The 23226-nt window shown below is 38.5% G+C and overlaps 1 protein-coding gene across 1 annotated transcript in view; it reads right to left on the bottom strand.

Moving 5' to 3' along the window:
* Nucleotides 1–23226, bottom strand: part of esyt3 (extended synaptotagmin-like protein 3) — a 107588-nt gene that overhangs the window by 15856 nt on the left and 68506 nt on the right. The window contains exons 11-15 of the mRNA XM_028806578.2: nucleotides 17840–17888; nucleotides 10255–10344; nucleotides 7255–7317; nucleotides 6816–6884; nucleotides 2586–2663 (exon numbers count right to left, since the gene is read on the bottom strand). Of these exons, the coding sequence (XP_028662411.1) occupies nucleotides 2586–2663; nucleotides 6816–6884; nucleotides 7255–7317; nucleotides 10255–10344; nucleotides 17840–17888 (349 nt within the window). The remainder of the gene's footprint in view (nucleotides 1–2585; nucleotides 2664–6815; nucleotides 6885–7254; nucleotides 7318–10254; nucleotides 10345–17839; nucleotides 17889–23226) is intronic.

Here is a 23226-nt window from a genome sequence, read left to right on the forward strand (position 1 = left end):
TGGTGATATACATCAATACAGAATTAGGTGTTCTTTTCCAAACTACTGTAAAGGGCAAATTACATAAATAATTATAACACAAGTAACTGTTCTGCTTACTAACTTAAGGGAAAACACAAAACTTCCGCCTGACCAACGCCCACCAAATCTAATTCTTGACTCCATCCAATTACCATACTCCCTTATTACTCCTTGATGTTGGAGAGCTATTGCTTATTCAATCAGAAATGGATGCAAAACAGGAATTCACCTTACACCAGATATGGGGTGGGAACATTCAAATTTGTGGACATACGAGACACAATAACTCAGACAGGAATGTAAGTCCTAAATAAAATGCCTACAGTTAAAAAAACTCCACTAGTAATAAACCATAATGGCTAACAATTCCCCATCATCGCATAGGTTATTAACACAGGGGCTGCAACAACTCACTTTTAGGACAGGGAAGTCCTGTCTCAATCGTAAAGGGTCACGGTGGGGTGGGGTGCTCTCTTGGGGTTCACTTTCAATCAGTGGTTACTGCTGATGTGAAGGAATGGCTCACCTAATGCGCTGCTTGTGTGGCCACAAACCTTTGGAAAAAGGTATCTGTTGCAAAGTTTCTCAGGTATCACTTTGGAGATATGTCAATGCAAGAGTGAACAATAAAAGGACTACAGTAAATGAATACTCTACCCAAAAATTATATATTTTTTTATGTTACTTACCTTATGCACTTTTAAGTAGTGGCTAACAAAAATTTGTATTCTAATGTTTTCGTGAAGAACTTACACAATGAAGATTCAAATCTTATGTTTTTGTAAACAAATAAAAGATAAATAACCAGTGAAGATTCAAACACAGTGGAATTCCTAGATGACCAGTTCAGGTGAACATCAAAACGATGTGAAAAACGTCCACAGAAAAACACACAGTAGTGTGGGAATTACATGTTTCCTATTAACAATCAAAGCGGAGTTTTCAAGAAAAACTTAATATTTTAGCAAAAATTGCACATATTATAAGATTTTGACCACACAAATGCATAATGGACATGTGGATTATGCAACACGAGTTGTGCGAGAATTTTTTTTCCATGAATGTTTTTCACATTATGTGCCACTGCCCAGAACTGGTCACTTTGGGATTCCATTTAGTTTCAATCTTCAATATGCATTTTTTTAATGAAAACATGACATTAAAAATTTTCTTGGCCCTCCCCTCAAACTACATGGGCTAAGTAACATTTCTTTATATATCATAGGCTACCGTGGCTGTTCGTTTGTCTGTCCAGGATTTTAAATCACCTGTAGCTCACAAACCGTTTGACCTGAAATTTGGTACACATACACTACGTGACGTCTACTATCTGCTTTTGGGGTGATGATTGACCTCCAAGGTTATTCCTCTTTTTAATTTTTAATTATTATTTAGAGTCAACTCTTGGCAGCAGCCAGCAGGTCGGCCGTGTGGCACATGTGTACGGGCGCCATTCTCATCCCTACCACCTTCGCTGTCACTTCCCCTACTTCTTCATATCTTAAATCATTCTTGAGGTAGATTGAAGACTTAAGTGCCAGCTTAAGTGAAAAATTAAGAAAAACATACAAAGTAAACAAACACTGACTTAATCAGTTTTAACGCAAAAAGATGCCGATGAAAAAAGAGATGAAGCGGGCCGCTAGGATGGAGAAAAGAAGAGCTGCTCAGGAAGCAGCAAGCGCATCAACCTCTGAACAAACGAATATTAAACATACAGAGAAAGAGGATGAAAACTAGGAATGCTCAAGTCAAGGGTATTCACTGCACATCATCATGCAGTGTGCTGTTACTGGTAAAAAAATAACATTTTTGAGTGAAGTATTCATTTAATAAGTAAATATTAGTCCCCAGTGATCAAAAATGAGCTGGCTTTTCTGATATACTTGTAGGTAATCTCTCCAGAAATTAATATATTTGTGAATATTGTGAATTTCCCCTTGGGATTAATAAAGTATCAATCTATATTATTTCAGAAATACTGCATTTTATGTCAACCATAATATTTTGCAAAGCCAAAACACACCTTAGCAAGGAGTATACATAATCAAGGAGAGTTCTACTATGGGCAAAAAGTATCCACCAATATTAAATGACACCAATCACAGCTATCCAGGGTGGCAGATACCTGATATTGGGTTTGAAAATCTCCTTTGATAATAGCAAATGAGAAAAAAATGTCCTTCCACTGTTCAAAATGAGTTATCAACTCCAGATGATGCTAAATGTGTGGTATGAACATGTGCAGGACTGTGTGCTCACACGGGGCAATTTAACCAAATGGTGGTTCATTGTGGGATTTGGGTAATCCTCCATTGTGCTGCTCCCAGAACTCAAGCACCTTACACTTATAAAGAGAGTGAAAGCAGGATAAAACAGAACGGTTATAGTTCACATGCACAGACAGGATTTCTTGTAATTAAAGTAAATACTAAGCAAAATAAAAACAAAACAAGATTATTAACTGTGTAGACGATTGTAAACAACTGGTGATGCTTTGGCAAGTATCAAAACAAGGCACAGACGGTTACTTCAGTTTTAAAATACAGCACTGCACACCATACCTTGCTCTTCTGGGATTCCTTGTCTGTAGAGAACTCCACATATGAACACGGCTCTCCATTGCTTTTATTTTTGGTTAACTACAACAAAGCAGGTTAAAAATTATCCTACACAAATGTTTTACAAACCTTAACACAATACATTTCTTTCAGCCTTACATGCCTTTATTTAACTAATAATAAATAATACGGCTCACTACATTTAGATTCAGTTAATTAAAAACTGAAATACTGTTTACTTAGTTTACATTTTCCAAAAGATTAGCTGCATTCCCAGTCAACATTATTCAGCAGTTACATCATCGGGCTAACAGGATTAGGAATTTGAATTATTACAATACTATTTCTGCATACATACAATGGTTTGTTATATTTGGTTAAAAAGAGTATAAGACATATTTAATTCCAATTTTTATTGCAGTTGCAAGAAACTGGAGACCAGCACTCTAATAAAAAAGTTGAGGTTAAATATTACAATTACAAAAAAGTAGTTTATATAATAATATCAACCATGCCATTTGGATGTAATTTGAATGTCTTTACCAGCACACGTACAGATTACAGGTGTGTTATAGTACTAGGGTGTTGTACCATGTCAGCCATTATGGGTGTAGTTAGAAGTCAAGCAAAATGACATCTTTTATTGGCTAACTAGAAAGATTACAGTATGCAAGTTTTCAGGCAACTCAGGGCCCTTCTTCAGGCAACATGTAAGAGCAGGGAAGTAAAACGGGCCCGAGTTGCCTCAAAAGCTTGCATATTTCTTTCTAATTAACCAATAAAAGGTGTAATTTTGCTTGACATTTCACTACACGTGTGTAATACAAACAGATATGACAGTAGAAGTAACAATAGAAAATATGAAACATTACAGAAATTAATTCTTAGGTACTAACGCATTCTGGTTAAATATTGTCTTCCTAAATATAAAACCTCTAGTAGTTTTTCTCATTCTTCTTTAAATAAAACAAAAATGCAGTTAGCAATACTCTGTCTTATCCACCTCCACCTACTTCAATTTAAATTCACCATGGTAAAATGAATCAGTAATCTGTACTGTATATAAATATAGTCATATATAAAGATAATTTGGCAAGTAAATGTGGTCTTATTTTGATCTCACCACAAGGCTAATACTACAGTTTCCTTCCATTTGTCCCACAAAGGGTCCCAGTGGCAACAAGCTGGCTAAAAACATCAGGCCGCCATCTCTCCAGTTAATGTTTGTTTCCAGCTCCTTCTAGGGATTGTCCAGGTATATAATCCCTTTAAGGGGTCATGTTCCTGCCTGAATATTCTCCATGTATGTTGTGCCTTGTGTAATCCCACTCTTGCCCTGGGAATTCCTCACTACATGCCTCATCTATGTCCAGGTTCTCATGTACCACTGTCCTCCTCATGCTATCATGGAGAGTAAGCCTACCAGACTTGTACAGAAACCTCATTTCAACCTCACAATCTCCACAAACACATTCCTTCAGCTGTTACTTTGAGCTCATGATCAAGAGTGACGAAGATGATGTTGCCAGACCTGTAAATTAAAATCTTCTTCCAAGTGCTTCACTGCCATAGTATAGTACATTAGCAATCTGTAGCCACTGCACTGATTCAGTAGTAAGTCTCACGATCACCTCTACCTCACCTTCAAGCTACTAGAACTTCTCCTCCTGAGCCATTTGCTTGCTTCTAAACTGCAGAGAACAATCCACTTGTTTCCAGACGAGGACAAAGAGATGAGATTTCAAGGTGCTAATTCTGCTCCCCACCACACTCAACTATGAAACAATCCAGTGCCTTCACAGATTAAGCAGGCCTACAGGACAGCTTCATGTAGAAAAAGCTAAGATGCAACCCTTAAGTTCCCAAACTGGATACTCTCCAAACCTCCGCTATACTCTGATATCCTGTACATGTAAATCATAAATAAGAAAGGAGGCAAAATGCACCTTTGGCTGAATCCCATGCTAACACTGAACAATTGCAAATGAAAACCAAGTATATGAACATAGTTCTCACCATGCAATTACAACGACCAAGTTGCACTCAGAAGTGGCACTGGAACCCAATACTCGTGAATTACCTTCTTTCTAGAAGATACCGAAGAGAAACAGCCTCTGAGTTTCACAAAACAATAAAAAGACTATTGACCAACATATAACTCCATAATTGCTAGTACCTTCAGAATTTCCATTCTGTTCTCATTTAAGTCTTGTAACCACAGTGCTTCATAATCAGAGCACTGACTGCAACCGCAGAAACAGCTCCAATCACAAAGATACTTCTAGCACTGCCATCTTCTCCCATTGCAAATCTACAGGATTTATGGGTTCATCAAAGTGCACTTTCCTCCTCTTGATACTCACTACAGGCCAATGTTTGTCCAGCCTGACTCAGAATATCTTGAGCGATGCTTTGCCTACCATTCACGAGTCATTGAATGATTTTCAGTGTTGTCCAAAAGTCAGTCTCCATGGCTTCAATGAACACATTCAACACTCGGGCTTTCCTTTCAGAAACTTCACAGCTATCACCCTTTTGAACAACTTTTTAATCTCTCGGTCAAATCCAGAAACTCTCATGCTAACACTGCCTTAAATTACTCTTTCTTCAACTTGACAGTGTGCAACAAGGGTCCTAGAGCCGAGACCACTGCTCCCTGCAGCTACCATAAATAAATCTGACCATCAAGCTCATTTACAGTAGATAGCCAATAGCTGAGCCTCCTGATAAAATAGCTAAAAGAATCATTTAAGTACAAAAGCCAATCCACCACTCAAAAATCAAGTCAATCGCGTTTATGGTCGTGTGTACATGCCACAATAAAATATTCTTATTTGCACGTCTCCTTGGTTCCTAGAAGGAAGCTTTGACTAACAGTAATATTAAGCTTTCAAGTACAGATGGGTAAGTTTGTATATTCCTACTAATTTTTGAAAGCTATAACTTTTAAATACTATAACTAATCAAAACTGATTAAAAGTGTAACTGTTTTGTTTCCTTGCTTTAAAGATAAAAATGCCAAATATTCTGTATATACAGGGTGGGGCATAAAGATCTCCCACATTTCAAGGGAGAACTGTGCGGGCTGTAGTGGGGGTAGAGAGGTGGGGTAGGTCTCATTCGGTAGGTTAGGCTCTACCATTTTCAGTACCCATCATGAGTTGGACCAATGAACATTGGGGCTTTGTTGTTCAAGCATATTATGAGATCAGCTGTTCTGTGATAGCGACGCATAGAGCGTTCTGTACATGCTTCGTGGTCGGTCAAAATGCATCTGTACCAGATCGGAAAATGATTCTGCTATGGGTTTCTAACTTTCGGGCAACTGGGTCCACAATGAAAAGAAAATCAACTGGCAGACCTAAGACAGAACATGTGTGGTTTCAACAGGACGGGGCCACAGCTCACACAGCACAACATTCTCTTGGAGTGTTGAGGGAAATGTTCCTTGGGCATTTGATCTCTTAAAGGGGAGAAGAGATTTAAGCCCATGTGACTTTTTCCTTTGGGGATACCTAAAGGAAAAGGTTTTCAAACATCGTCCTCGATCTCTTGAGGAATTGAAGGAAAGGATCAGACAGGAAATCAATGCCATTCCGCCTGAGATGACCCAGAGAGTGATGGGGAACTTCTGAGAATGTCTTCAGCAATGTATTGCCAACAATGGCCACCATTTGTCTGATATGATTTTTAAAACCCATTAAAACAAAACTGTTTTTTATGTACTTTTCAGAAATATATACAATTTTTTTTTTCTTTTTTTTAGATAGCTTCGTTCATTTTTTATACCCCTTCAAAATGTGGGAGATCTTTATTCTCCACCCTGTATATTGTAATTATCTGTATAAAATGGTAGCTTTAGGTTGTTTGTGTAAAAACAATTTATTTAATAAAAGCATTTTCTCTGTCATACAGTGTATGTGACATTTTACAATTGATTAAATGTTGATGCTATCCCAAAAAATTAATACAACATAAAAAAAATGTTGGGTGCAAAAAACTTATAAGGGACATTTGCACCTTTGTGCCACAAATGGGTGCTTTTCATAATTTAATGTTGTGAGAGGACACTTTTGAGAGCTTGGTGGCCAAGATCTTTCCAGATGAAAAAAATGGATGAAAATACATCAGAGAAATTGTCCTTGCATAATGCACTTGCAGTACAAACCAAAAACAGGACTGGATTTCTAGCTTTAAAATTAGTAATAAAATAAAGGAATGCAAGATAAATACCTTGATATATTTAGGGGTTTTTGTCTTCTTTAAGCCATATTCATTGTTGCTATATTCAAACTGGTTTCTCTGAAAAACAATTACAAGTTACATATATTACCAACCTTGTGGGGTCATTTTAGCACCCTCACATTGCAGTATGCCTTTGTTTTATTATTTCATTAAATCAAAAGTGATTTTGCTACCCCACAATCAAGTCATAGCATTTAAAGAATCCTAAAGAAGCAGAATGCATCTTTGTTGTTTTCAGGTTTCACTTTAATACATTTACTGGTTCATGCTAGCTATGACCTTTACTTCACATGTAGACCTGTGTCACTAATCTGGCGTGAACTGCGAAAATGTTTAGATAGCCTAAAAATAGTCTGTGTGTTCTATTTCAAGCATACACCTCCAAAATATTTACTGCACATTAAAATAATGTTTCTGTTGTACTTACAGGTAGGTTACAAGCACTGTCCAAATAAATGACTAATATGGCGCAGGGTCGCCTTTGATTGTTCTACAAAAATAAAGAGTTAAAAAGTTATACAAAAGTCAACTAAAAATGAGTAACAGGTCAAAAAAAATTAAAAGTACACATCTGCATATTGTGGCTTGTAGTGGGGCACCAGATGCAGACACAAGTTCAAGCACAACAATGGCTTTATTTTGATGTGGGAAACGTTTCCCATGTTTCCCACCAGCACACCACATTCACAGTAAGCCCCAAGCACAATAATACAGTACACTTCCACCTCCACTTCTCCTCTGGCAAGCTTTGTCTTCTCCCTCCTGTTCTGGCTCCTTAAATGAAGTAAGGTGGCCCCTTTTATGCTGCACCTGGGAGCACTCCAGGGGCCTCATGTATAACGCCGTGCGTAGAACTCACACTATAACATGGCGTAAGCACAAAAGCGGGATTGTGCGTACGCACAGAAAAATCCAGATGCAGGAATCTGTGCGCACGCATACTTTCACGTTCTTCCACTACATAAATCCCGATCGGCGTGAAAAGTAACGCACGTGCACGCGCCTTCTGTCCCGCCCCAACTCCTCCCAGAATTACGCCTCTTTCAATATGCAAATCAATATAAATAGCCTTCTGTGAAAAGACAATGGGAAAAGCACGGGGGAAATATAAGAATTTCAGCGAATACCAAGTGGAGGAAAAGGAAAAACGTACTATTTGTTGGTTTAAGCAGTGGTATAATCAACAAAAGAAAGTTGATCGAGTGACAGAGTGTCGGAGAAACTCGAAGGCTCAACTTCACAAACTCGCACAGTGCCCGAAATAAAAAAGAAATCACATATCAAAGTCGCCGTGAAATGGCGAGTCGTAGCCCACCGTCTGAGTGTCATATGAAAGCTTATCAGGGTACAGAAAAAAAAATAGGCACACAGTGGGGAAAAAAGCACGAAATGTCAACTTTAATCTCGAAATTTCACGTAGTTGATTTTGCCATTAAAGTAGAACATCATAAACTTCATCTTAAAATCGTTTATTTTACTAGTTTCTCAAGTAGCACGTTAAATGCTTTGTTCTGTATTTGATCTTCTATGTGCTCTATGTATGTGAATCACTACGTGCTTCCGTTCTTTCTCATTCTCCGACACAGAATCCATTACATTCGTGATATTACAGCTCTCTGAATAATTAAAATACTGACATGTATACGTGATATCATTGTCATGATGATAGGAATGAAAGCATGTTATTAAACATGGGAACACGGTGGCGCAGTGATTGTTCATATCTCACGCAAGAGGCCTGCTGCGCCATGTGCGACCTTCGATGAAATACTTTATTGCAGCAGTACTGTCTCTTTCAAACGTACTAACCTCCAATTCCTGTCCTTACTTTTCTTTCTCCAAATGACCAATCGCCACACAATCAGCTCTGTAATAGACGTTAAGCCATCTGTAAGCTTAGAACGCTGATTCTTCAAAACTTTTAAGGAACATCGAAATATCTTCGTAGTAAATGTTTAATTATTCTATCCGTCTATCTTTCCAATGTCGCGTCAGCGCAAGAATACAGCGCAATGCAGGAACAATCCCTGAGCTACCTAGCGCTGCGGCAACGTGTCCTCACATGTTTAATTATTAACAATACAGATTATTTAAATGAAGTTAAAGTTTTAGCTGTATAATATAATCAACATATTTTGCTGCATTTCATCTTAAAAATGAATACCGTCATCATATGTAAATACGCACTTTATAAAGTGGCGCAGGTTGTGCAATATTATAACTGTAGTGCAAGTTTACAGTGAGGTGATTGTACTTATAAGTAAACAGTTATATAAGGAGCAGTTGATGGACTGATTGAGTGCGTTTAGAGTTCTTGGGGTGAAACCTTTTCTAAACCGCAAAGTCCGTACTGGGAAGTCTCTATAAAGCGTTTTGCCATGGCTGAGTCAGCGTCTGCTTCATGCTGTATACCGATATTTCAGCTGCTGCTGTGATTCCCCACTCAGATACAGTGATATAAATACTCCGAGTGGTACAGTGAGAGTAATATGGAAAAAGATGATCTGCTGTGGCAACCCTTAACGGGAGCAGCTGAAAGAAGAAGAAGATGCAGTGAGAGTTACAACGCTAAAGCAGTTATGGTATTTGGAATACTATGGCTATTCCCTGGACCATTATATTGCTGCAGGTTAATTACAATCAGATGCATTACACTAATAAACAATATGCGGTTAGTTTCAGTGTATTTATAAAGCCGCGTCAGGAATGTGGATCTAAGAAAGAAAGGTGATCACACAGGAACCGTAGCACTGCTTTGACGCTGGGTGCCGCCAGTCTGCAAAACCGATCGGAGAAATTGCGTACGCCAAGGTATGAGTTACCGTGGAAATGTGCGTGGCTTTACGCCAAGTTTAGGTTTTATACATCGCGATTTGAGCGTGGAAAGGTTCGTACGCAACATTTCTGTGCGTACGCACCGTTTATACATGAGGCCCCAGGTGGTCCATCAGCAAAATCCAGAAGTACACCCAGGTGTGGCAGAAGCCCGACATAGTAGGGCTCCGTAGCTCATGCAGCAACCCCTGACAGCACCCACAGCACCCAACAGGACTGAGTCACAGAATACCAATTCCAATGGAGCCTTGTGGGAAACTGTGGCATTGCCACAACCCATGGGGGCTGCCATCTAGAACTCCGGGGGAGATAATACCCTGAGCACACTTTCCTCTCCCAGTCCTTCCATCATCTGTGCGTCCCGGCCGGGTAAGGCTGCCAGCCAACCCTTACAATATGTATGACTGGTAATTGTAACCAAAAACATTCTATTTCACACATTCTAGTTATTATATTCTTCATCAATATTCATAAGGAATATTCTTATAATTTAGTTCATACTAAATGGGGTGGGAGAATGAAGCTAATTTCTAATATCCATATATTCAGAAAAACACTACTGATTTTCTTAAAGTACTTATTGCTACTGTACCTCCACAAGCCTCTGCTGATCCACCAGTAAAGACAGCCACTCGAGTTTTAAATGGACCTCACCACTTTCTATGTCGTTCAGTGGGAACCACTGTTCAAAAAGAGAAAACATTTGGTTTAAACAGAAGAAAAAAATAACCATTAGTAAGAAGAGAATCAACTTATACAATTGTCAAAAATATTTTAACATTAGGATGTATGCACTTGGTTAGCAAATATAGTGAGTGTTCTGGAGAACACCTCCAGTCTGATTTGGAAGGGTGCACACGTAAGTACACGTTATTTATTTATACATGGAACTCTAAAAAGTAAAGACAACCTTCAATACAAGGTTTATCACTCAGGTAAAGTCAAATACATTAATGAATTATTGTTTATATTGGTTATTTTTTATAAGCAGTATTTATTTTCATATTGGGCAGCAGCAAGGTACAGTGGTTAACGTGGGTGTCCTGGGCTTGAATCCCTAACCTGGTCATTGTCTGTGTGGAGTTTGCATGTTCTCGTAGTGTTTGAATGGATTTTTCACCGACATTGTAAAGTTAGCCTTCGTATGAGTGTGTGTGGTGAAGCATGTCTAGGGTCCATGGAGGATCGGAACAGATGTAGCTGTTTTAAAAGTATAGTGCAGCTCAGATTTCATGAGTGTAGATGTGCGGCTGCAGAGAAACTACAGTAGTGGCCAAAAGTTTTGGCAGTGACACAAATGTTCTGTTTTGCAAAATTTGCAGCTTCAGTTTTTGTGGTGGCAATTCATATTGTTCTTATATTATTGTGCAGAGTGATCAGATTAATCATATTAATTCATTGCAAAGAGGTTTACTAGCATAAAAAGTTAACTTCATCACAAAAACCCATTTTCACTTATTTCGGCCCTGGCACAAAATGATCAGCTAAAAAAGTGTCCACCAAGCGCCAGGACCACCTCCTTCTGAGTCGTCAGCTATAGAATGGTCTTGCCACCAGCACAGGGCTTGCTCAGTATTGGCAGCAGGTGGGTGTGAGTTCATCTGTGCACACGGTGAAGCAAAGACTTTTGGACAACAGCCTTGTATCAAGAAGGGCAGCAGAAGTCTGGTGCAAAGTTATTTTTTCAGATGAAACTTATGAAATATTTATAATTGTTCTTAAGCATACCATAGAAACAAGTTTAAAAAAAAAAAAAAAAAAAAATCTGAAAATGCTGAAGCAGCAAAGTTTACAAAGCTCAACATTTGTGTCACTGCTGAAACTTTTGGCCACTACCGTAATGTGGAAATTGGCTAATTTGTTTCTTTACGTGCACAAGCACAGTTGGCACAGCCATCCCTTATTGAAGATGATTTAATGCACCTTCATTCTCAGGGTTATAAAAAGGTCTGAGCAGAAAAGAAAGAAAGAAAGATTTGGGCTGGAGTCAGTGCAAGTTAAAGGAGGCAAGTATTTGGTGAAGCCCCTGCGGAAGAGCACATGCAGAGGTTTTCCAGGAATGGATCAACCCCTGCTGATTTTGTGGAAAAGGAATGATTGTGTGCTTCAGAGGATCTGAGGGACTGAAGGATGGTGGCAGGATAAAGGAGTCAGGTTCTGATCATCTCAGTGGGTTGCCGATTGAAGTGGCTGGGATGGGAGTCAATTTATGCACCGCATTCGCTGGGGTCTCAGCCCTGCTGAGCATGCCTGGTGGGAAAGCAGGGTGACATGGGACAGAATGAGCAAGCACTGGGAATTGTAATGGCAGGAAGCATATTCTGATTGATTTTATCCTTGATTTTAACTATTGGATGTTAACTCCCTACACTGCACTATTTTTGAAGGACTACTTGTTTTAGGATACTGCCTTTGTTTTTAAAATAAAAAAGCACTTTGCACTTTTTTGCACCTTACTTGTTGTTGGTGTCCTCATTTGGCCTGGTCCTTCTTAGTTGCGAGTATCGATCTGCCTGCAAATGGAAGAGGCCCAGGGCTGTAGACACTGCCTCATGCACAGTTGGGACTCCCTGCACCCCTGAGTAAAAATTAGGCCATTGGGAATGTATGTATGTATGTATATATTTTAATATACCTATTATTATTTTAAAATACTAACATAGCTTCTAGTACTTTTACTCTACCAATGTTAAATAAACATATAAATAAACTATGGACATTTAGTTGTGAAGAAGGTATACTTCTGCTTAACATTTTAGTCTAATTATAAAAAATATCCCAGGGTCATAATGCTGGTTTAAAGACAATTATCTTTGAACATCATTGATACACCTGCACGGAAGCAGTACTGACTCTGTGCTTTTGTTTTTTTATGTTGCTACACATTAAATATTTAATATTTTGTAAAGTGTAATATAAAGGCGTAACTGAGAGTGCTGTGCAGCCAGCCACCTTCTGCTTTAACAGTTTAAATATTTTTATTAGCTTGAGAATTACCAAAAAGTCAAAAAGCCTTTTAAGTATTACTCTGTTGAAGAGGTTCAGGCCTCCGCAGTGATCCTTTAAAATACAGCAGCACCTCACCAAGACGCACGCCTTGCAGCCTGTGGGGTTGAATGAATTCTTTCCACAATTAAATGACGCAGAAAGCAACAGCGTAACACTGAATCCATACTGTTGAGTACACCCCAATGAGCCCCGTTTGGAGTAAGACAATGAAGGTTATTGAGATAGTGTCACATTTTACTTTAGTTTTAATAATGTAGCACAATGGTTAACTCTACTGCCTCACAGCTCCAGTGACCCTTTGAGGTGAACACCAGCCTGAGAAACTTCTGTGTGTAGCTTTTATGTTCTCCTTGTAACTGTATGGGACAGGTACTCCTCTACGATTAAAAAGGTGCCCCAGCTAGGGTTTGTGTCTGCAGTGAGGTTGACATTTTCACTTCCCAATGACCCACCTGTGTTACTGAAAAGAGATTAAAAGTGGCAGCTGAATGTCATATTTAATTATATTTTAAACGGGCTATGTGAGCAGAAGCACAGTACTGAGTAAAAGCGCTGTGCTTACATACATCGTTCAATTCACAGGTATTGCTTACTTGAGAGTGCACAGTAGTTTCTTTCTCAACAACATAGTCAATTTTTTTTTTTTAATATTTACTCAAAAATCTCTTGTGTTTCACATATGCAAATTCCTCTGGCCTAGGCCAGCCCAGGAGTGCTGTTTCACAAGTGTAAAAAGCTCTAAAATGAAAAAGGGGCCTGGGACGCCTACATTACTTTAGCAGTTGTTAACTCTGACACAAACTGTAGAAGCAGCCTAAAGATAAACATAATAATGACAAACATCACACAAATGTATGAAAACCTGAAATATATACCTATTAAAGAGCACGGAGAAGGTAACATCCTTATCTATATAAACTGATGTTAAAAACGGCTGTTTAGATAAAGAGAAACTTTTAGTCCACATTAAATGTAAATACAACAATCACTCACCTTCTACAATATCTACCAGCCATACCACATGCACTTCAGAGCAGGTCATCCACCTGAAGCTAAGCAAGTTCGGGCCTGGCCAGTACTCGAATGGGAGAACAACAAGGAACAGCTTCGGTTGCTGCTAGAAGAGGTGTTGGTGAGGCCAGCAGGGGGTGCGGACCCTGTGGCCTGAATATGGATTCCAATGCCCCAGTGCAGTGATGGGGACACTGTGCTGTAGAAATGGCGCCATCCTGAGATGAAAACTGAGGTTCTGACTCTCTGTATTCATAACAGATCCCTGGGCATCCTTCATAAACAGCTGGTGTATCTCAATGTCCAGGCTAAATTGCCCACCTCAGTCTAGTCATTCTGGCCTTGTAATCATCCCATTCCTAATTGTCTTTCTCTCTAACCCCTTCACCACCCTAACAGCTAATGGGTGGTGACTGTACTGGCACGAATCCCTGCCATCACATCATCCAGGTGGATGCTACATATTAGTGCTGGTTGAAGTGGCTCCTCACTCACTATGTAAAGTGTTTTGAGTAGTGAGAAATGCACTATATTAACGTAAAAAATTATGAACCAATAAATGTGACACCAGTCTTGACACACAGTAACTTCCCTTACCCCTTCATTTGCATGAACAACTTCACCACTCTCTTATCACAACACATAATCCAAGTCACACAAGTATTTCACTTACTAATCCACTCAATCATCAAGCGAGGTAAATTTAAAACGAGGTGGATGTGGCTGCATATTAGCAGTATCACCAAAGGGATCAATATGTCAACTCTGTTAAGCAAAAACTGAAATGCTAAAAAGGCATAGCTCTGAAAATAACATCCAGCTGTCTAGCACTAAATTCAGCGTCTTCTGTGCAGTAAAAGAGAGATGATAGTGTCACCAGTTTCAACGCCCTCTGTGTCTTCCACCAAAACCAATGAGACAAATCCTTTTGCAATATTGAAGAATGTTGAGAGGCAGAATGAATGGACAATTGCCTAGAACAGACAGACTTGCGCTTGCCTATCCATAAGGATTTTTGGCCCCAACACATTTATTTTCATCAGAATCTGTGCAGATAGGAGATCAGTGTGCCTCTCCTTTGTTGGTTGTTTTCGGTTATGTTTATTTATTCGTAACTTTGCATGGCACTGTAAGTTTATCAGTGAGAACTGCAAAAACAAATCGAGATGAGTCCAATTATTAAATAATCTTTTTATATATTAAGCCCAAAATTTAGATGTGGAAATACAATTCACGTATATGTTGTTAAAACTGGAAAAGTGTAGAAAAGAACAGTACAGTGCTTTTTAATATACGCTTACTGCATTATTGTTCATTATTAGAAGTTACTAGGGGGCTCCGCCCCCTGCTCGCCTCGCTCGCCAACCCCTGGTCTTGAGTAATCCGAAATAGATTTGAAAAAGATTATTTTCGGTTCCTGCGCCTTCCGTACTCTCTTTGTGGACCTGTGGGGCCTCCGTAGCCTCTTCCGTTTGATTCTGAGGTGCAGCGCAGAATCCTCTTTTTTGTGTGGCTGTGTCGTTAGTCGTTAGCTATGGGCGCGTTGTTGCTTCATTTCTCATTCACATTAGTTGAGCTCTTTCGTTATTGGGCCGTGACTTCTTTATGAGACGCGCGCTTTAGGCGCCTGTGCAGTATGTCTCATGGTCCCATCGCCGTGTACCTGCGTCCATATCCGGTTTATTCTCGGTTAGTAATATGGATGTTACTCGTTCATTATTGATGTTAATTTTAACCTTGAGTTGAAGTGACATTTTGCAGTACAGGTTCCTGTATATAAATATTTCTTACACGTTAAAGCCTCATATAGAAAAGTCTCCTTTAAACCAAAGCATTTTAAAATGTGGCCTGTTAAACATTAATTTATTAGTAAATAAAGCAACGGCCATTAATGGTATTATTTTGACTGTATCTGTTACATTACTGAAACTTGGGTTAAACATGGTTTAGTCAGGGAGTACTTCAAATATCACCAAAATGTTAAATACATCCTTTCAGATCCTAATATTAGATTTTAAAACTGGATCAAGCATAGTCATATTATTAATTCACAGACCTTCTGATCTTTAGTCTTCATTTTTTTTATTGAGGTAAGAAACCTTTTATCCAATTGATCTACTAATTATGATAAAGTCTGCGGTGGGTTGGCACCCTGCCCAGGATTGGTTCCCTGCCTTGTGCCCTGTGGTGGCTGGGATTGGCTCCAGCAGACCCCCGTGACCCTATGTTCGGATTCAGCGGGTTGGAAAATGGATGGATGGATGGATGGATTATGATAAAGTAATCTAACCTTGGGGGGTTTAAATACACACAAAAGTGGTAACGTATGCTGTCAGGAAAAAAATCTCTCCCTCTTGTTGAGTTTGCTCTTCTCCATATTTGTGAAAGATCATACATACACAGCCAATATCACACTTTACATTGAATTATTAAAACTCTTTGTTGATGAATCCATTTCAGAGTAATATGTGATTTGTTTGTTTTCTTATCAATACATTTAAAAAAAAAAACCTAAGTAAGTAAAATATATATTTATGAAGCACGTATCACAGACAAAAGTCACAAAGTGCGGAACAGTAAAATACAGAAGGAAAATGTAATATTAAAACAACATAAAATACAAAGGCAATATAAAAGTCTCCCACAGGCTGCAAAGCTAGGTTAGGTTAGGTCGACTTTATTATCCTGGAGGGAAAAGCCAAGCAAAATGACATCTTTTATTGGCTAACTAAAAAGATTACAACATGCAAGCTTTCGAGGCAACTCAGGCCCCTTCTTCAGGCAAGATGTAAATTATCCTGGAGGGAAATTTATTTGCAGCAGGATAGTACAAAAACAGAAGACATTGTTACAGAGATCCAATAGATAAACAAAGACACATTTCACAACCAATGTTATTCCATAAATACACACTCAAGATTAGTTTAATGAAGAATAATTACTTTCAAAAGTACACAAAGTAATAATACAGAATATTTACAAGTAACAGAAACGCTTATAGCTCTAGGAATACGAGTTCTTAAGCCTGTTGGCTCTTTACCTTTGGAACCTAAACAAGCTACCTGAATGCCTGTCTGAACAAATGCGTCTTAAGCGGACACTTGAACAGTTCAGTCATTTCTGCTGATCTCAACATCAGTGAAAATTGTTCCCTAACCTTGGAGCAATGGAATGGAATGCGCGATCCCCACGTATATTTAGTCTGGTACAAGGAACTGAAAAGAGATCTAACTGAGCAGATCTCAGAGCACAGCCTGTGGTGTAATCCTGAGGCAGGTTTGTGATATACTGGTAAGTGAGTACCAGAATTTTAAACTGGACCCTAAATTCTACTGGGATCCAATGTAGAGAGAATAAAATTGGGAGATGCAAGTCCAAAACTAGGAAGCATTAAATAAAGCAATATTTCAAGATTTATTGACTTTATAAGACTTTCAATTATATATGAGCCATGCTTTAGACAAATATGTCCCTCTCAAAACAAAAGCAGTCAAAATATAAAAAGATCTGCCTTGGTTTAACGAAAACACATGCAGTCTTAAGTAAACAAGCTATAAAACTAAAGATGCAAGGTTACTGGTCTGAAAGGATTCAAAAGTTTATGAAAAAAAGCTTTTTTTGCAAGTTTGGCATTAGTTACTAGATACCGTAAAGGGCTTAGAATTTAAACATTTGCAGTGTAGCCTACAGAACAATATTAAACATGTTTAATCTAATTTACAGGCCACAGCCTGTTTTAGCAGCAGAGTGCACAAGCCAGAACACAGCCCTGAACAGGGCACAAGTCCATCGAAGGGACCCCTCACACATGACCCACACTTACATTCATCCAAGTTGGAATCACCAGTCACCCTAATGCCTTTGAAAACGTGAAAAGAAAATTCACAAAAATTCATCTATATCCAGAGAATAATTCACTCAGACACAGGGAGAATGTGAAAACTCCACATGGACAACAGAAAAGTATGGGATTTGAACCAAGGACACTGGATCTTTGACGTGCCAGTGCTGCCCATTATGCTTCTGTGCCACAGATTATAGTATGTAAAATGCGACTAGTCATTTTACAGAAGTGATAAATCACATAAATAGGGAATTATGAACTGTAAGTCTGAATTAAAATGTAATGAAACTATAAAAAGCATTGTGTGGTTTACCTCATCCACTACTCTGTCTTTCATAACTTCACCCAGGTCAATACAGAGGCTGAAAAGGAAAAAGAAAATAAAAATGCATGTAATTAGAAAAATGCAAGAAATGTGCAGAATTACAACTTTTGAAAATCTTTTTTAATACAGCCATTCTGTTGCATAAATAATTTGCTTGATTGAAATCTAAGTTGCAAATGTCGTTGATGCCAAAATTATTTATTTTATGCAATTATTAAATTAAATTTATTAATATTTTGATATGAAAAGATTTTTTTTGCAATTCAAAAAATGTTTTTTAAACATAGATGTACTGCAGTGGGCTGGTGCCCTGCCCGGGGTTTGTTTCCTGCCTTGCGCCCTGTGTTTGCTGGGATTGGCTCCAGCAGACCCCCGTGACCCTGTAGTTAGGATATAGCAGGTTGGGTAATGGATGGATGGAAATATACATGTAATCAGGGTTAAAATGATTATTTTCATCTTATATAATCATACTTACCTTTGAAATATTTATAAAACATTTTTGTATTTGATGTTTTTTCTTTACTTCTTAGATAGATAAACAGAGAACAGCGATTTGCAGTGATTATTTGGTATGACAAAATCATTTCTTTGTTGACCTGGTCAATGACTGAAGTCCTCTGAAGCCTGGCTTATAGTTACCACATGAAGCCAACATGCAGACCACACCACAAAGTGCACGCATGATGATCAACCCAAACACATCTATACTAGTTGTGGCCCCTTCAAATGCTGCATTGATAGTCTCCTAGTCAGCAATTGGCAATGTATGGTCAATATCGCTTAGCTAACAATGTCACAGCAAATGGAAGGACAGTTGTGCTTGATATTACTTCCATCTCCTTTTCTTCCTATTAAAGTCAGTGTGTCAGACCTGTTAACCAAAAGTGATGCAGTTAGGGCATCTGTATTCTCACGAGTGGGGGACCAACATAATGAGCAGATGCATTTCAAATATTTTTCAAGGTGTTCCTTGTATTCTAGTGACCTGTTTGATTCTTGTGTGTCTCAGACTCTCTTGCCTGGCATTTCCTCTGTTGATCGTGTCATCAAAGTCACAATTAGATTGCTCTGAGGCAGGGGTCCCCAACCCCCGGTCCGCGGCCCACTACTGGTCCGTAGCCGTCTGACAGCCGGGCCGCGAGAGAACTGCCGGCAACGGCGACTCGCTCAGACTTTTCAGAACGCTTGGCGGGCGGGGCTTTGCAGCGGTGCAGAGAGAGGAGAGAGACCGAGGTGAGGGACTATTAAAACAAAGTATTTTTATGGTCCCGACAGTTTCCCCATATGACATGAGTCTATAGAAATCACGTTACTACGAAGTACATTCAACAGATGCTTTCATTACAACGAAGTGACCTTGAAATGCTTGAACGAATCATCCACAGAGCAGTTAGATCTGTGGTCGCAGCTCAGAAACATTGTAAAAAAAATCTCTTTCTTCGAACTTTCCTCGTACTGTTTTTTTTTTTTTTTTTGCTGTTTTTGTTGTCTGTGGTTTTCAGTGATACCTTCTGCTTATTGCTTGTCAACATTTGAAAAACATCCATTGGAATTTAACTCATTGTCACCCTCCTATAGAAACGGCAGACACGAAAAAAAGATTGCAGTGTTAATGTTTGTGATGTGCAATCTGTTGGATTGGCAAATGTAAAGCATATGTCTTTGTTATATGCAAAAAAAGAAGAAAAATCTCAGATTGCAAATGTATGCGAACTGCTTAATAACTTTAATAATAATAGAAATGTTATGTAAATTGTGTATAAAACTGCCCCCCCAACCGGTCCGTGGAAAAATTTGCATCTAATAAAGTGGTCGTTGCTGTCAAAAAGGTTGGGGACCACTGCTCTGAGGGACCGGAGAGACACACACACACGCACACACACACACAGAGGCAGTAGCATTTTATTATATAGTAGATATTTTAGCAAATAATACATGCATTTTGGACATTGTGAACATATAAATAAAGACTTCTTTTTTTAACATTGTTTTCAATTCTTCAGCATAGGCCCCTGCTGGCCTCCATTGAAAGCCATTATTATGCACTGGCACAAACCGACATTGTAGAACCTTAGTAACCCATGTTAGGGTTTGGTTTTATGAAACCTTTCATTAACTTTTTTTCATCTATAGATGAGACGCTTATTATTACAAATGTTAAACAGGTAAAACAGGTATTTACATAATGCAATGAACAGGACAATCTTTCCAAAATACAACAATAAGCCACACACAGAATACCATCTTAAAAACATTGGTAAAATATATATTATCTGCCTTTGACAAAGCATATTAATAAGGGGTCATAATGTGGATTACCGGCTATGCTGACAAACTGACAAACACAGCATAGGCTCTGTGCTGACGGCAGTTTTTCTGTATTGTAATTTCTGAAGGGTGCTCGTTACATTAGTAAGTGTCTTTCATTTTACCTGCAACATCTGCTCCTATATTTAGGTCATGGGTGGCAACTAAAGGGAGGTGTAGCACCTTTTAAAGATTTATTCCCCTTCACAGGATTTTCTTTTTCTCACATTTCATTTACAAAAGAGTAATTCTTATAAATGAGTGAGAATTGGCTGAATTTGCTTGTACAGTATATGCTGAATACTGAACTAGGTAAAACAAAAAAAACAAAAAAAAACGGTAAGTTAATTAATCAGTATTATTATTTAATTTATAGAAGTGCAGAAACATTAAAGCAGACAGCTGGAAAGACTGGAAAGTGAAGAAGATCTATTAAAATTATATTCAAATGAGGGGGTGTCAGTGTGAGAAAGGTCAGTATGGGCAAAATTAGGATGGAATGTTGCAGTAATGGGAGATTTTAATTATGCAAATATAAACTGGGAAAACCAACAAGTAATATATTACAGTACTGTGTATTCAGTGATAGCTTTCTATCATATTATTTTCAAGCAACTACGAGAGGAAACTCATAGTATACATTTAATATTGTGTAAGTATCAATACAGAATTCAGGGTTAGAAACACAAAATCCATTAATATAAAGTAATTAGTATATACAGTAGTACTATAGAAGTTTCACAGGCCTCTGGCTGAGCTTACTGTGGTGGGGTGAAAATACTGGCAGAGCAGTGCCAAGGAGAAGAGAGCACAGGAAAAAGCATTGATAGAAGGCAGATCTGGGTAAATGAACTTGGGAGATGAACTCTCAAAGAGAATTGTCAAGTACCAATGTAGGTAAACAGGCAACAAGATGCTGTTGACACAATGAGTTAATAGTTAAGACCAAAGTAACAGTTTATAGGGGTGGGCAGCCACCAAATGACTGTCTAAGTTTGAGAACGGTCTTTATGGGAACCCACACAGATTCTATACAGCTATTTGCCACAGAAGTGTCTGACATGCATACCTAAGAAGGAAACACTGTACTCTGTAAGAACACTCGGGTAAGCAGAATACTCATTTCCTGCACTCTGCTTGATGCCAGCAAAAAATATTGGGGGTAACGTGTTAAAAGTAACGTGTTACATAGTTCAATTACTTTATAAAGTAATGAGTAACCTAATTAATACTTATTTTTCTTGAAGTAAAACTATCAGCATTACTTAAAAAATGTATTACAATGGAAGTTTATTTCCAGCATTCAAAAAAAGACTGCATTCCTTCGCAAATATACACATGTGCTCCAACTATCTTGTCACAGCTATTGGCGAAGGTGTTATGTACAGGTATAGCGTGCAATCGAGTAAAATGAACTAAACAAAAGTCTAATCCTGAATCTGCTGAGGGGTCCATTTAATCCACCGAGAGTGTGCTACATGCATAATTAAAAGAGTGAGATCTGGTGGTGCAGCAACCAGTGTTCATTTTTGGGCGCCCGCTTTGGGGATGGAAAATGGTGATGGTTATTATTTTTTTTGCAGCACATGAAGTACTAAACATATTTCTAAAACACAAGAAAATAATTAAATTTGGCTGGGTTTCCGGTCAGTTTCATAAAGGCTCATAAAACGGGCTTAGATTTAATGACAAAATGCTGGATAGTGAAATGTGCAGTTTTTCATACCAAAGAACTGTGTTAAACTACTGTATATAACAAATTTAGTTACTTTTTTGTAAATAATCATTTTCACAGAAACACTGCCAGCAAGGCCACTCTGGTGTGGAAGAGGTTTGGACCTGCTGAGTATTTGTGTCACCACGTATGTCTGGTCCTTTGACTCTGAATTCGTTGTTAAAAGTACAGTAAGATCAAGGGCCACTGGAAAATATTCCTCGAGTAAAGTTGCCAGACATGAGGATAGGTCTGCAATATTACAAATGGACCTGGATTTGAGAAGAATGTGCCTGAAGACATTGATTGCAAATGTGGGCAATGTTCTACAAAGAGTATATAAAAGTAGTAGATAACTAAATAATGGAGAGAGGTTTGAAACTTGAATGTCCACTTTATAAGAAGGTCTTCAGAGTCATAATGAACTTGTTACCATCTACAACCAGGCAGTGTACAGCATAGATCAAGAAGGTGTATAGGATGTTAGGTTACAAAGCACACTCTCTCAGCACAAATCAAGAGAGGTTATTCTTAAGCTGGACAATACAGTATTACAGATGAGGCCTCAGAAGTGTATGTGCAGTTTCAGCCTTCATGTGCCAAAACAACAATATATTGACAATAAAGAAGGTCTAGGATGAGTGATGCTGGGACTGAAAGGTATGAGCCAGAAGGAAAGACTGAAGGTGCTGAATGTTTTCATTTTAAGTAGGTAGAGAGACTAAAGGGTGACATAAAAGATGTACTTAACATTATGAAGGAAGCTATCAGAGTGAATACCGAGTTTACATTTAAAATGGGTTCTTCAGCTACAACACAAACATTACAAATGTTTCATACCACAGAGAACTGTAGATAGGTGGAATAAGTTATCAGTTAGTGTACTAAACAGTAGTACTTCAAGAACTTTAAAATCAAGACTCAATATTTTAAATAAGTTAGGTGAATAGAGATTGAGTGGCCTGCTCTCATCGAAATGTTTCTTAAACATCTGGGTATTGTAGGGGCCAGTACCGCACAAAAGGGAAATTCTTGCTTGCATGCGTTAATCCTGCAGAGCTGGTCCTAGACTATATTAGTCCTCTTGTAGTAGACCACCTGGGCCCGCAATCAGTTTTCCTATTTGACAAAGATTGGACCAGAGAATGCAATTATCTATTTGCTCCACAAGGCTTATTCTCACCTGCACAAAGCTGGCAGCACTGTGAGGATTATGTTTTTTGATTTCTCAAGTGCCTTGAATACCTCTCAGCTATGCAGATATGCAGGTGGATGAGCCTATGGTGTCCTGGATGATGGACTACCTGTCAGGCAGACCACAGTTTGTGAGACTCAAGGTTTGTGCTTCTCA

The sequence above is a fragment of the Erpetoichthys calabaricus genome, chromosome 8 (genome assembly GCF_900747795.2).
Source record: "Erpetoichthys calabaricus chromosome 8, fErpCal1.3, whole genome shotgun sequence".
In the NCBI taxonomy this organism is placed as follows: Eukaryota; Metazoa; Chordata; class Cladistia; order Polypteriformes; family Polypteridae; genus Erpetoichthys; species Erpetoichthys calabaricus.